The 17,941-nt window shown below is 36.3% G+C and overlaps 1 protein-coding gene across 6 annotated transcripts in view; it reads right to left on the bottom strand.

The window, feature by feature from the left end:
• The window catches only part of LOC150099659 (DNA-binding protein RFX6-like), a 295,066-nt gene that overhangs the window by 136,498 nt on the left and 140,627 nt on the right, over window positions 1-17,941 (bottom strand). For all 6 annotated transcript variants that reach the window (XM_090404483.1, XM_090404484.1, XM_090404485.1 and 3 more), the window contains one exon: window positions 2,809-2,968. In XM_090404483.1, the coding sequence (XP_090260609.1) occupies window positions 2,809-2,968 (160 nt within the window). The remainder of the gene's footprint in view (window positions 1-2,808; window positions 2,969-17,941) is intronic.

Consider the following 17,941-nt stretch of genomic DNA (forward strand, 5'->3'; position numbering starts at 1 on the left):
TCAATCTCTCCTTCCTTACTCTTCCACATCGCCTCCAGCAGCAGTCTCTCCAAATGATGCACCAAAACCATTCAATACAGTCCATCACTCTTATACAGTTTCTGTTCTTCCTTCCAACTTATTCCATATATTAACAGAGTACACTCCCTTTCTCTTCACACATTTCCACTAACATATCATTCATAATTCTTACTCCCAACCTCATCTCATCACTACCATACCTGGGCAATACACTGACTACCTTTCCTATCACACTATTATTATTATTCTTCAGGCCTCCATGGAGTCAAAAGACTATCACGAGAGGTCCTTCCTAGGAAACACAGTCTATCAAGACTCATCATGGGAGGTCCCTCTTAGGAAACACAGTCTATTATACCACTCCTTAAACTCATTGACCGTTTTCTCTCTCACTACTCTATCAGGCAATGCATTCCATGGTTCAATCACCCTCCATGCAAAGAAACCACTCCTCACCCTCTTGCTCACAGTTTCCTTTCGTAACTTCCAGGAATGTCATCACTGCTTCCTGCTGTTCAACCAAGCGAAAGAACTCCCCAGTGTCAACCCTGTAACCACCTCTCAACAGTTTAAAAGTCTTAATCATATCACCTCTCCTCCTTCTATCCACCAAACTCTGCAGTCCACATTCCCTCAGCCGATCCTCATAACTAACATTGTATAGTCCTGAAACCATCTTTGTTATCCCCCTTTGTACCCTTTTCACAGTTAATTTATCCCATTCAAATCCTGGGGACCAAATCTGAGAACAATAGTCCAAGTGTGGTCTGATCAGGGTCTTATACAACGGAATGATAACTGTTTTATCTCTGCAGGTCGGTGTCCTTCTCATTATTGCAGCAATCCTCTGTGTTACCTTCATCACCTTTGCAATATGTCCCCTAAATTTCAGGTTTCTATCAATCATCAACCCCAGATCTCTTGTCTCCCCTACTTTCTCCAGTATAACTCCTCCCATAGAGCATGCAGTATCTCATCGATGTTTCCCAAACCTCAAGACCTTACATTTTGCTGCATTAAACCGATAACCCCATTCATTTGCCCATCTATCTAGCTTATTCAAATCCTCTTGCAGGGCTGCCACATCTGCAATATTACTAATAATCCTTCACAGCTTCGCATCATCTGCAAACAACTGAATATCCCCTTGCAATCCACTGACAATGTCATTGATATAAGTTAAACAATATAGGTCCCAGTACTGAGCCCTGTGGGACCCCACTTGTAACCCTCTGCTTCCTTGAAACTGCCCCACCATATACAACTCTCTGATACCTATCGGACAGCCAATCCTGAATCCAGTTGACCAATCTGACATCCAGACCCATGTGCTGCAACTTAAATATCAGCTTATCATGTGGCACCCTGTCAAATGCCTTTGCTAAGTCTAAGAAAATGGCAGTATATGCCTTTCCCTCATCTAATGCTCTTGTAACTTTATCATAAAAGGCTAGCATATTGCTAAAACAAGAGCGCCCCTTCACAAATCCATGTTGACTCTCACAGATAACATTACCCTCATCTGCCCAATGCTGTATACGGTCCTTCACTACTTTCTCCAAGATCTTATTAACTTCTGATGACACACAAACTGGTCTATAATTAGACACTTTCAGTCTGTTACCGCCCTTTTGCAATGGCACTATCTTACCTTCCTTCCATTCCATGGGCACCTTTCCGATTGCCAGACTTTCACTGAAAAGCCAGGTCAAAGGAGCTGTCAGTTCCCTAGCACATTCTCTCAAAACTCGTGGTGAAATACCATCCAATCCCACAGCTTTACTGACATCCAGAGTACTCAGTATTTGAAACACACTCTCCTCCTGTACCTCTAAACCTTGAACCTATTATGTTTAATCCTTCTCAACACTTCCTGATATTCAATCTTACATTCTCCTTGTTCCTAGTTAAGCCATATGTCCCTACTACTATCAACTGTTTTGCTTGCTTAGTCCTCACATCCAGTGCCTCAATCACTGTATTCATTTTACCTCCAGAAAACCAAATCTTGTGCATCTTCTCATTTACCACACCTCTAATAATGGAATCGCCATAACAGCACTCATAGGCCTTTTATTACCATTTTCATACCAACATTATTTGTTTTCATCTTCTTCATTCTTCCACACATATCTACAATTCTCTTTATTTCACTCCACATCTGCCTCATCTTCACCAACTCAGTTTTCAAATCTTGAATCCTTTCTTCGCTGTCATTCACTCTCGCTATTTTATTGCCAGTCAGACACACTTATTTGCCATCAATCTCACTCGTCACCTTACTGTTAACTGTATTCTGTTTTTCAACATCATTATTGCACACTTTATCGTTAATTTCACACTGTTTTTTAACATCATATAAATTACTACCAACTTTATTGTCAATCAAACTTTTTTCGCACTATCATTTCCATACACACTGAACATTCGCAATTTTCAACTACCGTGTCAGTTGTGATGCCATGTTCCCTACTCATATTTAAACTATATATTTATCGTATTTATAAACTAGACAACTATTTTCAAGGCTGATTTCACGTGTTAAAGATGATACCAAATGAAACAGATAAAAGGAACTTCTTTCAATTCCAAAATCAGAGCCCATAAGAATCTGCTAAGGTTTTTTTTTTCTTTATTTTGTACTCATATGAAATTAGTAATCAAAACTAGAAACTAAACAGTATAAATTTTAATTCTATTAAAAAAAAAAAACAATTTAAAAAAATCAAGAAATTTGAAGCATTTCCAAACTAAGGTAAGGTAACTTAAATTAAGAATCTTTCTCACTTGGGCTAAGTGAAGAAAGGAAACTTGTCTCTTTAAGGATTGAGAAAATAATACAGCAACAGGTAACTTTGCTTCCAATATGCATTCTGGAAGATTTTCTAGCGAAACTCTTATCCAACCTTCCCAATGATATGCAAGATTATGAATATCACACAGTAATCTGGAAGTATAAAGATATTAACTTATTAAAAATTGCATTTATATGCCATCTTTTGATAATACTTTAGATATTACCATATATTGATTCTTATGCAAAACAGTTAATTTAAGTCAAAAGGAAAATAAGAAACCTGCGAGTGTTTTTTTTTTTTTTTCATAAAATCGATTTTATGAAAAAAGATGAGTTCTACATTCACAGAAAATTACTTTCCTGATTTTATTCTTAAAATCTGCTGAATTCTTTAGGAAGAATGGTGGTTTGTCTATAATGAAAGTAAATGAAACAGCTACCTGTTTGGTAAATTTGTAGATTACTTAATCTCATCTGTTAATGAACTCAAGGTTCACACAGAAATGGGATTATCAAATCAACTTTTCCTCTTTCATTCATCTACTTCCCTTCTTTGGAAGAGCAATCCTCACATTGTTTCCATATGGAATCCCATCTCTAGCTGTTCAATAAACAAACCAATTTCTATCTTTCTCCTTAATCACCTCATACACACAGCATTGATGCATTATAGGTTTGACCTCTTGTGTATAGGTAGCATATATTAAAAATAAATCAATGAACAAAGTTCTTCTAATCCAAATACCTTTAAAAGAGAAAAGAAATGGTAAAAGCTAATTTACTGATCAGATCTGACTAAAACAAAAATTACTTCATCTAATGGTGTGAATGCTTCAATGTTTTATTTCTTGTATGGTTTCTATCTATAGTATTGTATCATTTGTGAAAAGGTCAAAGTCTGCATGCATTTTTTGTTGTACTCTTTTTTATTATCACATTTGTTTTACAATGCGTTTTATCACGATTGTTTTACAATGCGTTTTTACGCATTGTAAAACATTAGCATTCCTGAAAGTCCTTCCTCGGGACTTTCAGGAATGCTAATGTTTTACAATGCGTGCAATATTTTTCTTATATTATTAGCTATAAAAAGATCTTATACTCTTCCATGCCAAAAAGTGTAATATGGACAAGAGATAGAGGAGAAAAATTATTTTTTAAGATACCAGCTTTTCAGGTTTCCAACTAGGAGATGATTATGATTATTCGTGTATGGGTTCTGTCAGGAAGTTCAAGGACTCATCATCATGAGAAACCCACTCAACTCGCACACATTGTCATATAAACTACCAGCCAAAAATCCATTCATTCACTTACTTTTCCACAAGGAAAAAACCAGTTGAGTATGTTCATGGTTAACCCCTTTGTTAACCATGAACATACTCAACTTTCATGAATTTGTTGTTTCCTTTCTTCCCATATAATGAAAGATTTCATACTCCATCCTATAAAATCCTTTTACAGTATGCATGACTGTCATATCACCAAAATATACAGCCTGCATTCCCTTATTTTATCCTTATACTCAATGTTTTACAAACCTGATACTTGGTTTATCAAGTCTGTATTATCTCCCCAACACACACAGACATCAAAGCAATCCCACTACATAAGAGCAATGACAGAATACATGCAGAAAATTGTAAGCCATTATAGCCATATATTTTTGGGAGTGATAAGTTAAGGTCTTGAATGAAGGGAGAGGTCTTATCGTAGTTAATCTGCTGTCATTTTACAACCAAGTTATGAGCAAATTGATAAATGAAGTGGATCGGCATGCTATTACTGGATTTTGCTAAGCCATGAAAGGCTATTGCATAAACTGGAGTAGACAGGAATGAAAAATATAATATAAACTGGGGTTTGGATAAAAGGATCGTTGAGTGACAGATATCAGTCAGAATGGAGTAGAAACGACTGAAAGTGACCAACAGAATACCACACTGTCTTTTGATCATAACTGTTCGAATTATATCTTTATATTCAGAAAGGCTTAAAAGAGATGGCCATTTGTTTTGATGATGATGATAAGAAATGATTTCAGTATGGATTTTCTGCAAAAAATGATCTGTATAGACTAGTGCTATGAGCAAATCATAAGATTCCAGTTGTAATAAGAGGGTGGTCTGAAATGTTCTCGGCCTAACAATGAAAAAACTAATTTATAATTTCAACATTATTTTTATTTTTCAATATAATCTCCCTTAAGACTAATACATTTATTCCAGTGATGCTCCAGTGCCATTATCCTGTCTCCGTAGTGGTTCTCAGTAAGAATCTGCAAAATACCCCTCTACAGCTACAATCACCTCTTGATTCAAAGAAAAATGCTGACAAGCGAGGAAGAGTTTTAGTTTTGGGAAGAGAGGGTCAGAGGGAGCCAAATCTAGGGAATAGGGTGGATGTTATAACAATTCATAGTGCAGATACCTTAATTTTCCCATTGCCAAAACACTTTTGTGGGCAGATGTATTGTCATGATGAAAGATGATTTTTTTTCTTCTACAAACCAGGTCTTTTCTCACAAATTTTTTCGTCTAGTCTGGTTAAAAGATTCAGAATAATATTCCCCAGTTATTGTTTTACCCTTTTCAGGATAATTAGTAAACAAAATGCCTTTAGCATCCCAAAACACCAATGCCATGACGTTTCCTGCTAATGGAACCGACTTCATACTCCATCCTATAAAATCCTTTTACAGTATGCATGACTGTCATATCACCAAAATATACAGCCTGCATTCCCTTATTTTATCCTTATACTCAATGTTTTACAAACCTGATACTTGGTTTATCAAGTCTGTATTATCTCCCCAACACACACAGACATCAAAGCAATCCCACTACATAAGAGCAATGACAGAATACATGCAGAAAATTGTAAGCCATTATAGCCATATATTTTTGGGAGTGATAAGTTAAGGTCTTGAATGAAGGGAGAGGTCTTATCGTAGTTAATCTGCTGTCATTTTACAACCAAGTTATGAGCAAATTGATAAATGAAGTGGATCGGCATGCTATTACTGGATTTTGCTAAGCCATGAAAGGCTATTGCATAAACTGGAGTAGACAGGAATGAAAAATATAATATAAACTGGGGTTTGGATAAAAGGATCGTTGAGTGACAGATATCAGTCAGAATGGAGTAGAAACGACTGAAAGTGACCAACAGAATACCACACTGTCTTTTGATCATAACTGTTCGAATTATATCTTTATATTCAGAAAGGCTTAAAAGAGATGGCCATTTGTTTTGATGATGATGATAAGAAATGATTTCAGTATGGATTTTCTGCAAAAAATGATCTGTATAGACTAGTGCTATGAGCAAATCATAAGATTCCAGTTGTAATAAGAGGGTGGTCTGAAATGTTCTCGGCCTAACAATGAAAAAACTAATTTATAATTTCAACATTATTTTTATTTTTCAATATAATCTCCCTTAAGACTAATACATTTATTCCAGTGATGCTCCAGTGCCATTATCCTGTCTCCGTAGTGGTTCTCAGTAAGAATCTGCAAAATACCCCTCTACAGCTACAATCACCTCTTGATTCAAAGAAAAATGCTGACAAGCGAGGAAGAGTTTTAGTTTTGGGAAGAGAGGGTCAGAGGGAGCCAAATCTAGGGAATAGGGTGGATGTTATAACAATTCATAGTGCAGATACCTTAATTTTCCCATTGCCAAAACACTTTTGTGGGCAGATGTATTGTCATGATGAAAGATGATTTTTTTTCTTCTACAAACCAGGTCTTTTCTCACAAATTTTTTCGTCTAGTCTGGTTAAAAGATTCAGAATAATATTCCCCAGTTATTGTTTTACCCTTTTCAGGATAATTAGTAAACAAAATGCCTTTAGCATCCCAAAACACCAATGCCATGACGTTTCCTGCTAATGGAACCGACTTCGTCTTCTTTGACGCTGAACAACCAGCTTCTGTCCACAGTTTTGACTGCTGTTTGGATTCTGGTGTGTAATGGTGAAACCAAGTCTCATTAACAGTCGATGCACAAAATCAGTTTAATTCTTGTTAAAATGCTCCAAGCACTGTTCAGAGATTTTCATGTGAGTGCATTTTTGATATGCTGTGAGCAAGCACAGCACCCATCTTGCACAAAGCTTTTTCATATGCAATTCTTCATGAAAAATATATCCTACACGTTCTTTTGAAATGCCTATAGCCTCAGCAATTTCATGCACTTTGACTCACCGGTCATCCAATACCATATCGTGCACTCGATCAATGATTTCTGGTATTGTTACACTTTTTGGACGTTTTAAACTTGGCAGCCCATTTCTTAATTGTTGAAAACGAAGGATAAGAGTGCCCATAAACTTTTATGAACTTCGAATGAATTTCTTTTGGTGTTAAACCTTCTTTTACAAAAGAATTTTATAACCACACAATACTCAATTTTATCCACTTCAAGGGATACAGAGCTAAGTGCTGGAAAAAGGAACTGACTGATGAACGATATTGCAATGAAGTTCTTCAACATCACGTTCAATTGTTCCATGGTGCTGAGGCAAAGAATTCATTTTTATGGATAACATTGCTTCAGACAGCTGTATAAAGCAAACTACTTGATAGAATGACTTGCAATTTCCTGTATGCATATGACAGATGTACCAACTTAAAAAAAAAAATCTTGCTGATAGTGTTGCCATCTATAGTTGAGGCTGAGAACTTTTCAGACCACCCTCATATACGCCTAAAGACCTGTAGTCTGCATTCCTTTAATTACAGTTCATTGTACAGTATGTTTTCAATGGTGTCGTATCCACAAAAATTGGACAAGACAACAATGGGCTAACACACTCTTTACAGATGAGTCATTTTAGTCTTTGCATCGATTCGAGACAACAATTGATCTGGCCTGAAAGTAGTACTGCTTATCATTCCGAGAATATTCTTGAAAGGATAGATATGATGATGCTGGGGTCATGGGGTGGGTAGACATCATGCTTAATGGATGCAATGAGCTAAGTGCTGGAAAAAGGAACTGACTGATGAACGACATTGCAATGAAGTTCTTCAACATCACGTTCAATTGTTCCATGGTGCTGAGGCAAAGAATTCATTTTTATGGATAACATTGCCACATCACGTGATACACGAGTAGCAGAGATACTTCTGGAGACCGAAGATATTAATCAAATCAAGTGGGCAGCATGCACTCCAGATCTCAACCCCATAGAAGACATATGAGAAGCAATAAGAGAGATGCATTGCTGCTCAAAATTTCCCTCCAGAAAATAATGAAGACTTATCCTTGCTCTGAAGGAGGAGTGGGCCAGTTTGCCTCAAGAGCTTCTAAATCACTTAGTGCTAAGCATCATGCAACACTGTGAGAGCTGCATCACAGTTCAGGGTGGACATATTCCATACTGAAATGTCTCTGCACATAGTTTTCTGTGTGCATTAATTCTGTACATTAATTCCTTAACTACATCCTTATGAAATTTGTAACTTTTGCCAAAAATGTATTGGAATTTAATTTGATCAATGAATCTTTTCATGACTACAGCATATTTGGCTGTAGTCATGAAAAGTTTTTCATATATACAAGTAAAAATGTAGTTCGTCCCTAGCTTTTAGACACGAGCATAAATAAATTGACATTATGGACAAAGAATAATGATTATCAATTTAATGTTGCAAAATGTAAGGTTATGCACTTCAGGGAGAAAAGGTTACATACTCTGTATAACACTGATGGTAACGGATTTGCAGGAAATTGATGAGGTTAAAAAGTTGCGGGTAATGGTGGACAGAGTTGAAGTTCAGAGAACAATTTCAAAGTTGGTAAATAGCTCAAAGGATTACTGGGATGTTGAGAAACATGTTTACAAGTAAAGACAAGAAGGTTATTTATCCCTCTTTATAAGGCTACATCTGATTCAGCTACATCTGAATCATCATGAGTTTCTTCGGAACCAGGAATTAGAAAGGATTCAGAGATAAGTGTCCAAGCTGGTGACAGATTTGTGAAATGCTCCCTATGAGGATAGGTTAAAGACATGTGGGTTTGGAAAGTTTAGTTGATAGGTGTAAACTAGGAGATATGACAGAACTGGAAGTTGTGTAAGAGTGTGGTTAATAAGGATGTGCAGAGTAGATCTTTCACTTGGAGAGTGGTGAATGAGTATGTGGAATGGATTGCCAGAATTAGTTGTGAGTACCCTGACAGTGAAAACAGTTTCAGGAGAGGTATGATAAATATTGTGTGTAAAACATTTACTAGGGATTCTCCCATGATGAGTCTTGACACCATGGAGATACCCATATAATAATAGTCATATATATAGTTGTAGCAGTAGGATAAAAGAAGAATATGAATGTTGACAGCAGAAGAATGTTTCCTTAAAGGAAAGCCTAATGGGAGGAATAAGTAACAATGGATTAGACTATCTGGTTCAAAAATGAAGTGAACACAGTTTGGATAGTAGGTGGTTCTGATGAGAGATTTAGAAAATTCCTGTAAAGGATGAGAATAGGGAAAAACAAAAACCAGATATCAATGACACTCAGAAGGCATATATATATTCAGCATCAAAAAAACTAGATCAAGATAGTAACAATTCTTTGAATAGGTGGTTCAAGACTATGTTTAAAATGGCACATTAAACTGCATTGCTACAGATAAACAGATTAGATGTGAAGCAGATAAATAATGTAGGATATGTTGTGAAAGAAATACAGGCAGGAGGGAATTTTAAAAAAAAATTCACAAGTAGTATAAAACACAAGTAAGGAACGTGGTGTATGTGGTGAGAAGGAAAAGTAGAATATGGAAAAATGTTGCAAAGTAAACTAAGCAATCCTGATGAGCTCTTTAATTACTTGCAAAACAAAGAAAAGCACTAACTGCTATAGATGGTTGCTAATGACAGCCAGAGAATACTCAATAAATCTTTTGTTAATGCACTTCATGTTGGCAGAAATTAAGTAGCATAAGCTAGAAAGAATAAGAGAGACGGACTGACATATGATAAATGTGCAGTATATGAGATAATAAGCTTAATTAACTAATAAGATTAGTTAATAACTAAACTTATAAGTGTGTAATATATTTAGCTTTGGTGTTTTCTAGTTTTTCCTACTGAAAAATGTCCCTAGAGAGAGAGAGAACAGGAGGATGAAAAAAGATAGTGCAATTATAAAGAGGATAGTGTCTAAAACAGAAACATAATACTCGAATGATTTGTGTTCTGAAAATCTTTATATTAATAATCTACTTATTTTTGAATAAGGTGACTTTGGATTGGCTAGAGGAGATATGCATTTTTTTACCTCAACTCTGCAAAGACAGCTGATGGAATATCACATGATCAGTATGAGTTTAAATGAAGGGAAATGAGAATGAATAATAGATAAGTTACTTAAATAAGAAAGCAGGAGAGATGACCAGTAGTTAGATATCAATAATGCGTACAAAAGAGTGGTATTTCAGAAAAGGAGGAAGAGAGAGAGAGAAAAAAAAATAGATTCCACAGGATTCTGTACTTGGTCTGCTCTAATGCTATTTTAATTTGATGGTGGTGATGATAAAGTCTATGGTTTGAAGGACAATATTCAGCTGTTTGGAAAATGTAAATATGAGAGAGTTAAAGCAAGAATTTTGAGATGACAGTCCTTTTAGTCTAGCACTATAAGCAGTAAGTGGGAGATACAGTTCAATGCAATTAAGCGTAAGGTTCGCACTTAGCCAAAAGAGAGAATGGCTACACTGCAGAGTGACAGAGGCAAGCAATGTGTCAGGTAATTAGGGAGCTAATAGTGGATACATTGTAAGAGTTCTAAAAACCATCAAAAACATGCATTGATTAGTACCTTACATTTCAGGAAAAGAAACATTAAATAAGGTCTGAAAGTGAAAATTAGGTGAGTATAAATTGTAGTAATGTGCTTATGAGAATGGATTGAAGGAATGTAAATTGCAGAGTCTGGAGGGAGAAGAAAAAAAGTAATGACTGACATTTACTGAAAGTTGTTTATCAGATAGACTAAGGAAATATATTACAGAGGGTGCTGAGAAAATCAAAGATCATCCCTAGAAACTGTACAGAGAGGTTGAGAAACAGTCTTTTGACAACTCAATAAATATTGACCATTCTTATATAGACAAACCTGTGGAGTATTCATAACTATAAATTCACATATATATTTTTATCTAACCTTCTTTGTTCCCTCATAGGCCACTCAGCTTCATCGCTAAAAAATTCCACAGAATTTCACACAAAAATAAAAGACATTAAACTGTCAGATATGGACTTGTTAATAAGCTTCATTGTCTCTCTCTTCACTAATATTCCTCACAAAGAGACAATAGAATTGTTAACCCCAAAATTTCCATCCGATATTGTTGAATTATTCAAATTTACAATCACATCACCTGATGTCATCATCATCATACGTATCAAGGTTTTAGGCCTAGCATGGCCTGTTCCGGCCTTAGAAGTCATCGTTGAATCGTTTAAGAGGACGTCCTGGTTTTCTTTTTCCTAATGGCTTGTACTTTAAGGCTTGTTTTGGTAATCTTTCTGTTTTCATTCTTTGAACGTGTTCCATCCATTTATGTTTATATTTTTTAATTTTTTCTATTACTGGTTCTTGGTTTAATTCTTTCATAATATCTTCGTTTCTTTTGTGATCAAATAGGGTATACTTTGCAGTTTTTCTCATAAACTTCATTTCTGCTGTTGTTAATCTTTGTTTGTCTTTTTGTTTTATTGTCCAGATTTCACTTCCATACATTAAGAGCAGTAGGGCTAATGTATTGTATACTTTTAGCCTGGTTTGTTTTTGAACTAGGTTTGGTTTAAATATAGAGTTAATAATAATTTAAATTTATAATCACATCACCTGATGTGATTGTAAATTTAAATTGTAAATGTAAATTACTTCACATAGAAAAATAAAATATATAAACAAGAGGAAGGAACAGCAATGGGCTCATCCTTATCGCCTAAATTGGGAGTGTCACTAGTGAACGTGGCGGTCGTGTTGAGTTATGCTAGAAAACGTGTTTTTAAATTAAAGTATAGTGTGACTTTTTGTCTCAAATTGTGCTGCAGTTGTGCTTCAGTTGGATACAAGTGTCCTTCAGTGGTGTTATTATTGTTTGAAACTCTGTTGTATATATTGTTTTCGCTGCTGTTTGTTTCACTACTACTTCAGCATCTAAAGATGACTTCCAACAAGAGATGTACGTCAGCAGCTCGAAAGACTTCTATACAAAAGTCTGGCTCTGCGTTGGATTTTTCACAATGGATGCTTTGCGGAAACTGCTATACGTAGAAGCCAAAGAATGTGAAAGATCTGTGGACTGTTTGGCTAAATGAGAAGAATGAAAACGTCGACGCATGTGAGAACTGTCGAGATAGGCTGGAGCTATTAGGAATGGAAGCAGACATCAGGACCTTAGCGGAAGAACTTCGGCAGGAGTTCGTGAAAATGAAAAGTGATCTTCATCTTCTGCAAGAGGAATTGGAAGTGCTCAGCAAAGAGTTAAATGTGTTGAATAGAGAAATTAGGACTATGGAGATTACAGCTGAAGTAACTAGAACAGGATTAAGTATGGGAGAGTCTTTGGTGATTGATGAAGTAATAAATAGTATGGGAGTCAACAGAATGAAAGTACAAGAGGTCTAGAAGAAAAAGATGTCGTGAGGGTGAGGGATAAGTAAAAGAGCATTGAGTAATGAAACTGGGAGAGTCATGCTGAATAGCATAGAAAATGAGGCCATGAGTGACTCTTGTTTGGACTTGAATGAAGTTATGAGTGGTACAATATATGGTGATTCTATGATTAAGGGTATGGAGAGCAGTATGCCTGAGGAGTGCTTGGCTGGTGGAACAATAGAGAAAGTGGCTTTAACAATAAAGAGAGGACATGATGCAGAAAAGATGATAGTTATGGTGGGTACAAATGACCTGAGTGGTAGTATAAATTGGGTAGCAAAAGATTTAAGAACATTGTTAGATATTGTGAAAAAGAAAAGTGTCAAAGGGAGGATAGTATGTGTGCTGCCTCGTATTGACAATAATGATTTAAGTAGACTAGCAATGATAATGAATAATATGATTGCAAGAATGTGCAAAAAAAAAAGAGGTCTGGAATTTGTTGATGTGGAGGTTGTGTTTGAAGACAAAAGACAGCTGTATGTAAGAGATGGGTTGCATCTGAACATGGAAGGTCATAAACGATTGAAGAAGTTACTGTTTTCTGAACAAGTTGAAGTAAATGGGCAGGGAAACTAAAATTGAAAAGGTTGAGTGTAAGAGGGAGAATCTTAAGCAGTGATTGTATATTTGTTGATTCTTATTCGCAGAATAAATTGCAGAATAAAGTGGATAAAAATCTGCATGGGACTACTGAAATTAGAGACATGTGTATCAGGTCTAAAGCTAGTACAAGAACTAAAGCGAATCTGCAATTTTTGTATACTAATGCAAGAAGCACTCGAAATAAGGGGGAAGAATTTTTGGCATTAGTCAGTGCAATCTCACCAAAAGATGTAGGCATTAGTGAAACTTGGCTGTCAGCAGAATATGTGGTTACTGTAATTCAATGTGATGGGTACAGTATTTTCAGGGAGGATAGGGAAGATAGAATGGGTGGGGGAGTATGTTGATGATAGCTGATGAGTTGCAGCCAAAGAAAGTAGTATATTAAGATGATAGACATGTGAATGATAGTTCATTTGAAGCAGTCTGGTGTGAAATAGCGACTAATGCAACCAAATATACAGTTGATTGCTGCTATAGGCCAGGGGGTACAGGGGGTGATATTGAATTTATGCATCAGCAAATTAGTGCAATGAGTGCAGGGTTAGTGATTATTATGGTGATATCAATTGGAAGGTGGAAATATCATGTGGCAAAAAGGAAATGGAATTCATACATCTTCTACGAGATAATTACTTGAAACAGCACATAACTGAAGGTACACGTGGTGTGAGAGTGTTGGACCTGGTCATTAGTTCAGAGGATATATGTATATCCTCTGAACTAATATAAGTAAGGTATCCATGTTACCTCCAATTGGTGAGAGCAATCATATGGTATTGACTTGGGAGGTTGTAAAATTTGTGGATTTCTCTCTTAAGAAAGAGTATATACAGAACTACAGGTTAGGCAATTATAACAAGCTTCAGAGTGAGCTTGCAGCTGTCCATGGCAGAACATATTGCAGAGGAAAGACGTTAGTAGTGCATGGGATAAAATCAGCAGGTATCTGAGGAAGGCAATATCAGATTGTGTCCCCAAGGTCAGGAAGACAAACAAGGTAGGCATTAGATGGATGAGTAGTAGTAGCAAGCTTGATCTGCAAAAAAAGAAAATGTTATGGAGAATTTACAAGGAGAAAGGCAATCTGTACACCCATGAGCAGTACAAGGCTCAAGCTAGGAAGGTTACCAGCATAGTAAGAAAAGCTAAATCAGATTATGAGAAGACCTTAGGTAAAAGGAAGAATGACTTCAGAAGGATAACTTTAGTGGGTGCTGATGGTATTGAGGCAACCAATTCAGATGTAATAGTAGAGTTACTGAGTGATCACTTTTCAAAAGTCTATCACCCAAGTGAGGATATCTTTGTACCTGTAGCAATAACTAATGTGAGAATTGAAGTTAAGAAATCAGAGGTACTTAGTATATTGCAAAATTTAAATGCAAACACTGCTGTAGGTTTAGATGGAATATCAGCTCAGGTGTTGCGTGAACGTGCAAAGAAATTGTCAAAGTCTCTTACTTGGTTATTTAATTCAAGTCTGAACTCTGGTATGGTCCCTAGGGAGTGGAAGTAAGGCAAAGTAGTTCCTTAGCATAAAGGTGGCTCTAAAACTGCGGTAGTTAATTACAAACCAATCACCATCTCAGGAGTGGTGGTAAAAGTATTGGAAAAGTTGGTTAAAGACAAAATTCAAGAATGGGTGGATTGGGACATGATACTCTGTAGGGGCCAACATGGTTTAAAGGTCAATCCTGCCTTAGCAATTTAATAACTTTTTATAATAGAATGACATTTGAGTTGGACAAAAGAAAAGGCTATGCAGTGGTACTTCTGGATTTTGCTAAGGCTTTTGACAGGATATCCCATGGAATACTGTTGCACAAATTGGAGCAGATGGGGATGGATAGGTGATATGCATAGGAGAATGGCTCAGAGAGAGATACCAGAAGGTGGTGTATGGAAGAGCACAGTCCAGGATGAGGCAGGTGACCAATGTTGTGCCTCAGGGCTCTGTGCTTGGGCCATTGTTGTTTAATTTGTACATAAATGATATAGGAAATGGATTCAAGTGAGATATTCAGATGTGTGCTGATGAGGCAAAGTTGGGTAGTGCAATAAAAAATCAAGCTGATGTTGAGAGTTTGCAGGATGATTTAAATAAGCTGGAAAAAGGGATAAAAGGTAATGTATGTCAGTTCAATGTCGAAAAGTGTAAAGTTCCGCACTTTGGGATTAAAAGAATACCAGATGTGTATACATTGATGGAATGGTACTCCAAGAGATTGATGAGGCTAGGACTTAGGTGGATAGGGAGATGATTATTTGGTTATTGAGATATCCAGAGATAATCATCATCATCATCAAATTCCTGCCATGTACCCTCAAGGGGTGTACAGGATATGATAGTACTACATGAAAAAAATTACATCATTATTAATTTCCTATCTACAATTTTCCTCCAAATCAGTCTGTTACTTGTCAAGACTCCAACATTATCAGATCTTATATTTCTATCGTCTAAAGCACTTTGTACTGTATCAATCCACCTATATCTTGGTCTTCCTCGGTCGTTTTGCTGCCAACCTGGCAGAGAACACTTGTTTTGCTAATCTTTCCTCGCCCATTCTGTTTAAGTGACCATACCACCTGAGATTAGCTCTGCTAACGCATTCCTCGATGCTGACAATGTCAAGTTCTTTCCTAATATCCTTGTTTTTAATATGATATTGCCATTGATGCCATCTGTTCACGCCTATAATCTTTCTCAGGATTCTCATATCTGTGGTCTCTAGTCTTTGGTCAAGTGTTTTAGTTCAGACCCAGCTCTCAGATCCATAAGTTAAAACTGGTTTGAACACTGTCTTGTATACAGCTAATTTAGTGTTCCGACTAATTTCTCTATTATTCCATATGAATTTATTCAATTGACTTCCCACCATACCAGCTTTGCTGATTCTGTTGTCTATTTCTATATTTAATTTACCATCTTCAGTAAAAACCGTGCCTAAATAGCTGAAATGTTTTACTTGTTCCACAGGTTCTTCATTCACAACACAGTTGACATTTTCAATGATTCTGCCTATTTTCATTGTCTTTGTCTTTTTATTGCTGACCTTCATACCATATCTATTACAACAGCTATTCAATTTAGTCAGAGAATCTTGCAGACTTGTAGCAGATTTATTTAGAAGTATAACATCGTCCGCATAAAGAAAAGAGCTGACATTAGCATCTCCAATTTTGATATCATGTTTAATACCACTTTCCTTCATAATGTGATCCATATAGATCATGAATAACAGAGGGGATAATGTATATCCTTGTCTCACAGCAGATTTAACATTAAACCATCTTCCTGTACTTCCTTCAATTCTAACTGCTGACTTACAACTCAAATAAAGACTAAGTATTGCTTGATATAATGTCCCATTGACACCATATAACTGCAGCATATTGAATAGCTTCTCTCTTGGCACCTTGTCATATGCCTTTTCCAGATCGACAAAACTTAAATACAGATCTTTGTTATATTCCCATGCTTTCTCGACTATTTGTCGTAAAGTGAAGATCTGATCCTGACAGCCTCTATTTGACCTGAATCCAGCTTGTTCTTCACCAAGCTTTTCTTCCACAATTCTTCTCAACCGTTTCTCAAGTATACTTGCATAGATCTTGCCAGGAACACTCAGTAGGGAAATACCTCTGTAATTTTCACATGCAGTTTTATTTCCCTTTTTATATATGGGTACTATGAGAGCTCTACTCCAATCATCGGGAATTCGTCCCTCCGTCCAGGCTTTCTGAACTATGCAGTGCAGCCACTGTAAGACCCTTATACCACCATACTTCAGCATTTCTGGTCAAATATCAACTACTCCTGCTGCCTTTCCACATTTCAAGCTTTTGATGGATTTTTCTACTTCTAGTATGGATATGTATTCCTGACTGCATGCCTGGTCAGTGTTTTTTTACCACTGTGCTGTCATCACTGCTTGTTTCATTTAGCAGTTTTTCAAAGTAATTACTCCATACTTCAAGGATATCTTTTTCTCTCGTTTTCATGTCACCTTTATCATCTCTAATTCCTTTTACAGCACTCTTTCCTCCATTCTTAAGCTTCTTCAACAACCTCTATAATATTTTGCCACCTTCTTGATATTTATTTTCTATATTCTTGCCAAAGTCCTCCCATGACTTTTGTTTAGCTAGTTTTACACAGCGTTTAGCATTCTTGCATTTGTCTCTATATTCTCTAAGAGCACAAGCTGACTTATTTGACAGGAACTTTTGGTATGCTTTCTTCTTTTCCTTCACTGCCTCTTTAACTTCCTGTGTCCACCAGAGAGTTCTGATTTTTTTATCCTTACAGATAACCTCACCACATGCCTCTCTGGCAGAATCAATCAATATTTTCTTCAGAGTTTGCCACTGAATCTCCAAGGTTTGATTCCTGTTCTCAAACTCTTTCATTTTTAATTCAATAATCTTTGTGTATTTTAGCCTACAGTTCACATCTGAGAGCAGCTCAACTTTTATTCGCTTTAAAAATTTCTTACATGTTATTCTTTTCAATATGAAATTCAATTTTATCCTGCTCAAGACTAAACAGTAATCACTTCCAATTTCAAATCCTCTGTACACTCTGGTGTCCTGCACCAGGGAGAAAACATCACTATCAACAATAACATAGTCAATGAGACTTTTCTTATTCCTAGCCTCTTCTCTCCATGTGAATTTGTGCACATTTTTATGTTGGAACATGGTGTTAGTAATAACCAGTCCATGTCCTGAGCAGAAATCCAACAGATATTTGCCATTATTATTAGCTTTGCTCTTTTCTCCAAATTTTCCCAAAATATTTTTGTATGTCTCACAATCATTTCCT

Source organism: Typopeltis vanoorti, chromosome 14 (assembly GCF_054136105.1).
Source record: "Typopeltis vanoorti isolate ZY-2024b chromosome 14, IOZ_Tvanoo_1.0, whole genome shotgun sequence".
Taxonomy (NCBI): Eukaryota; Metazoa; Arthropoda; class Arachnida; order Uropygi; family Thelyphonidae; genus Typopeltis; species Typopeltis vanoorti.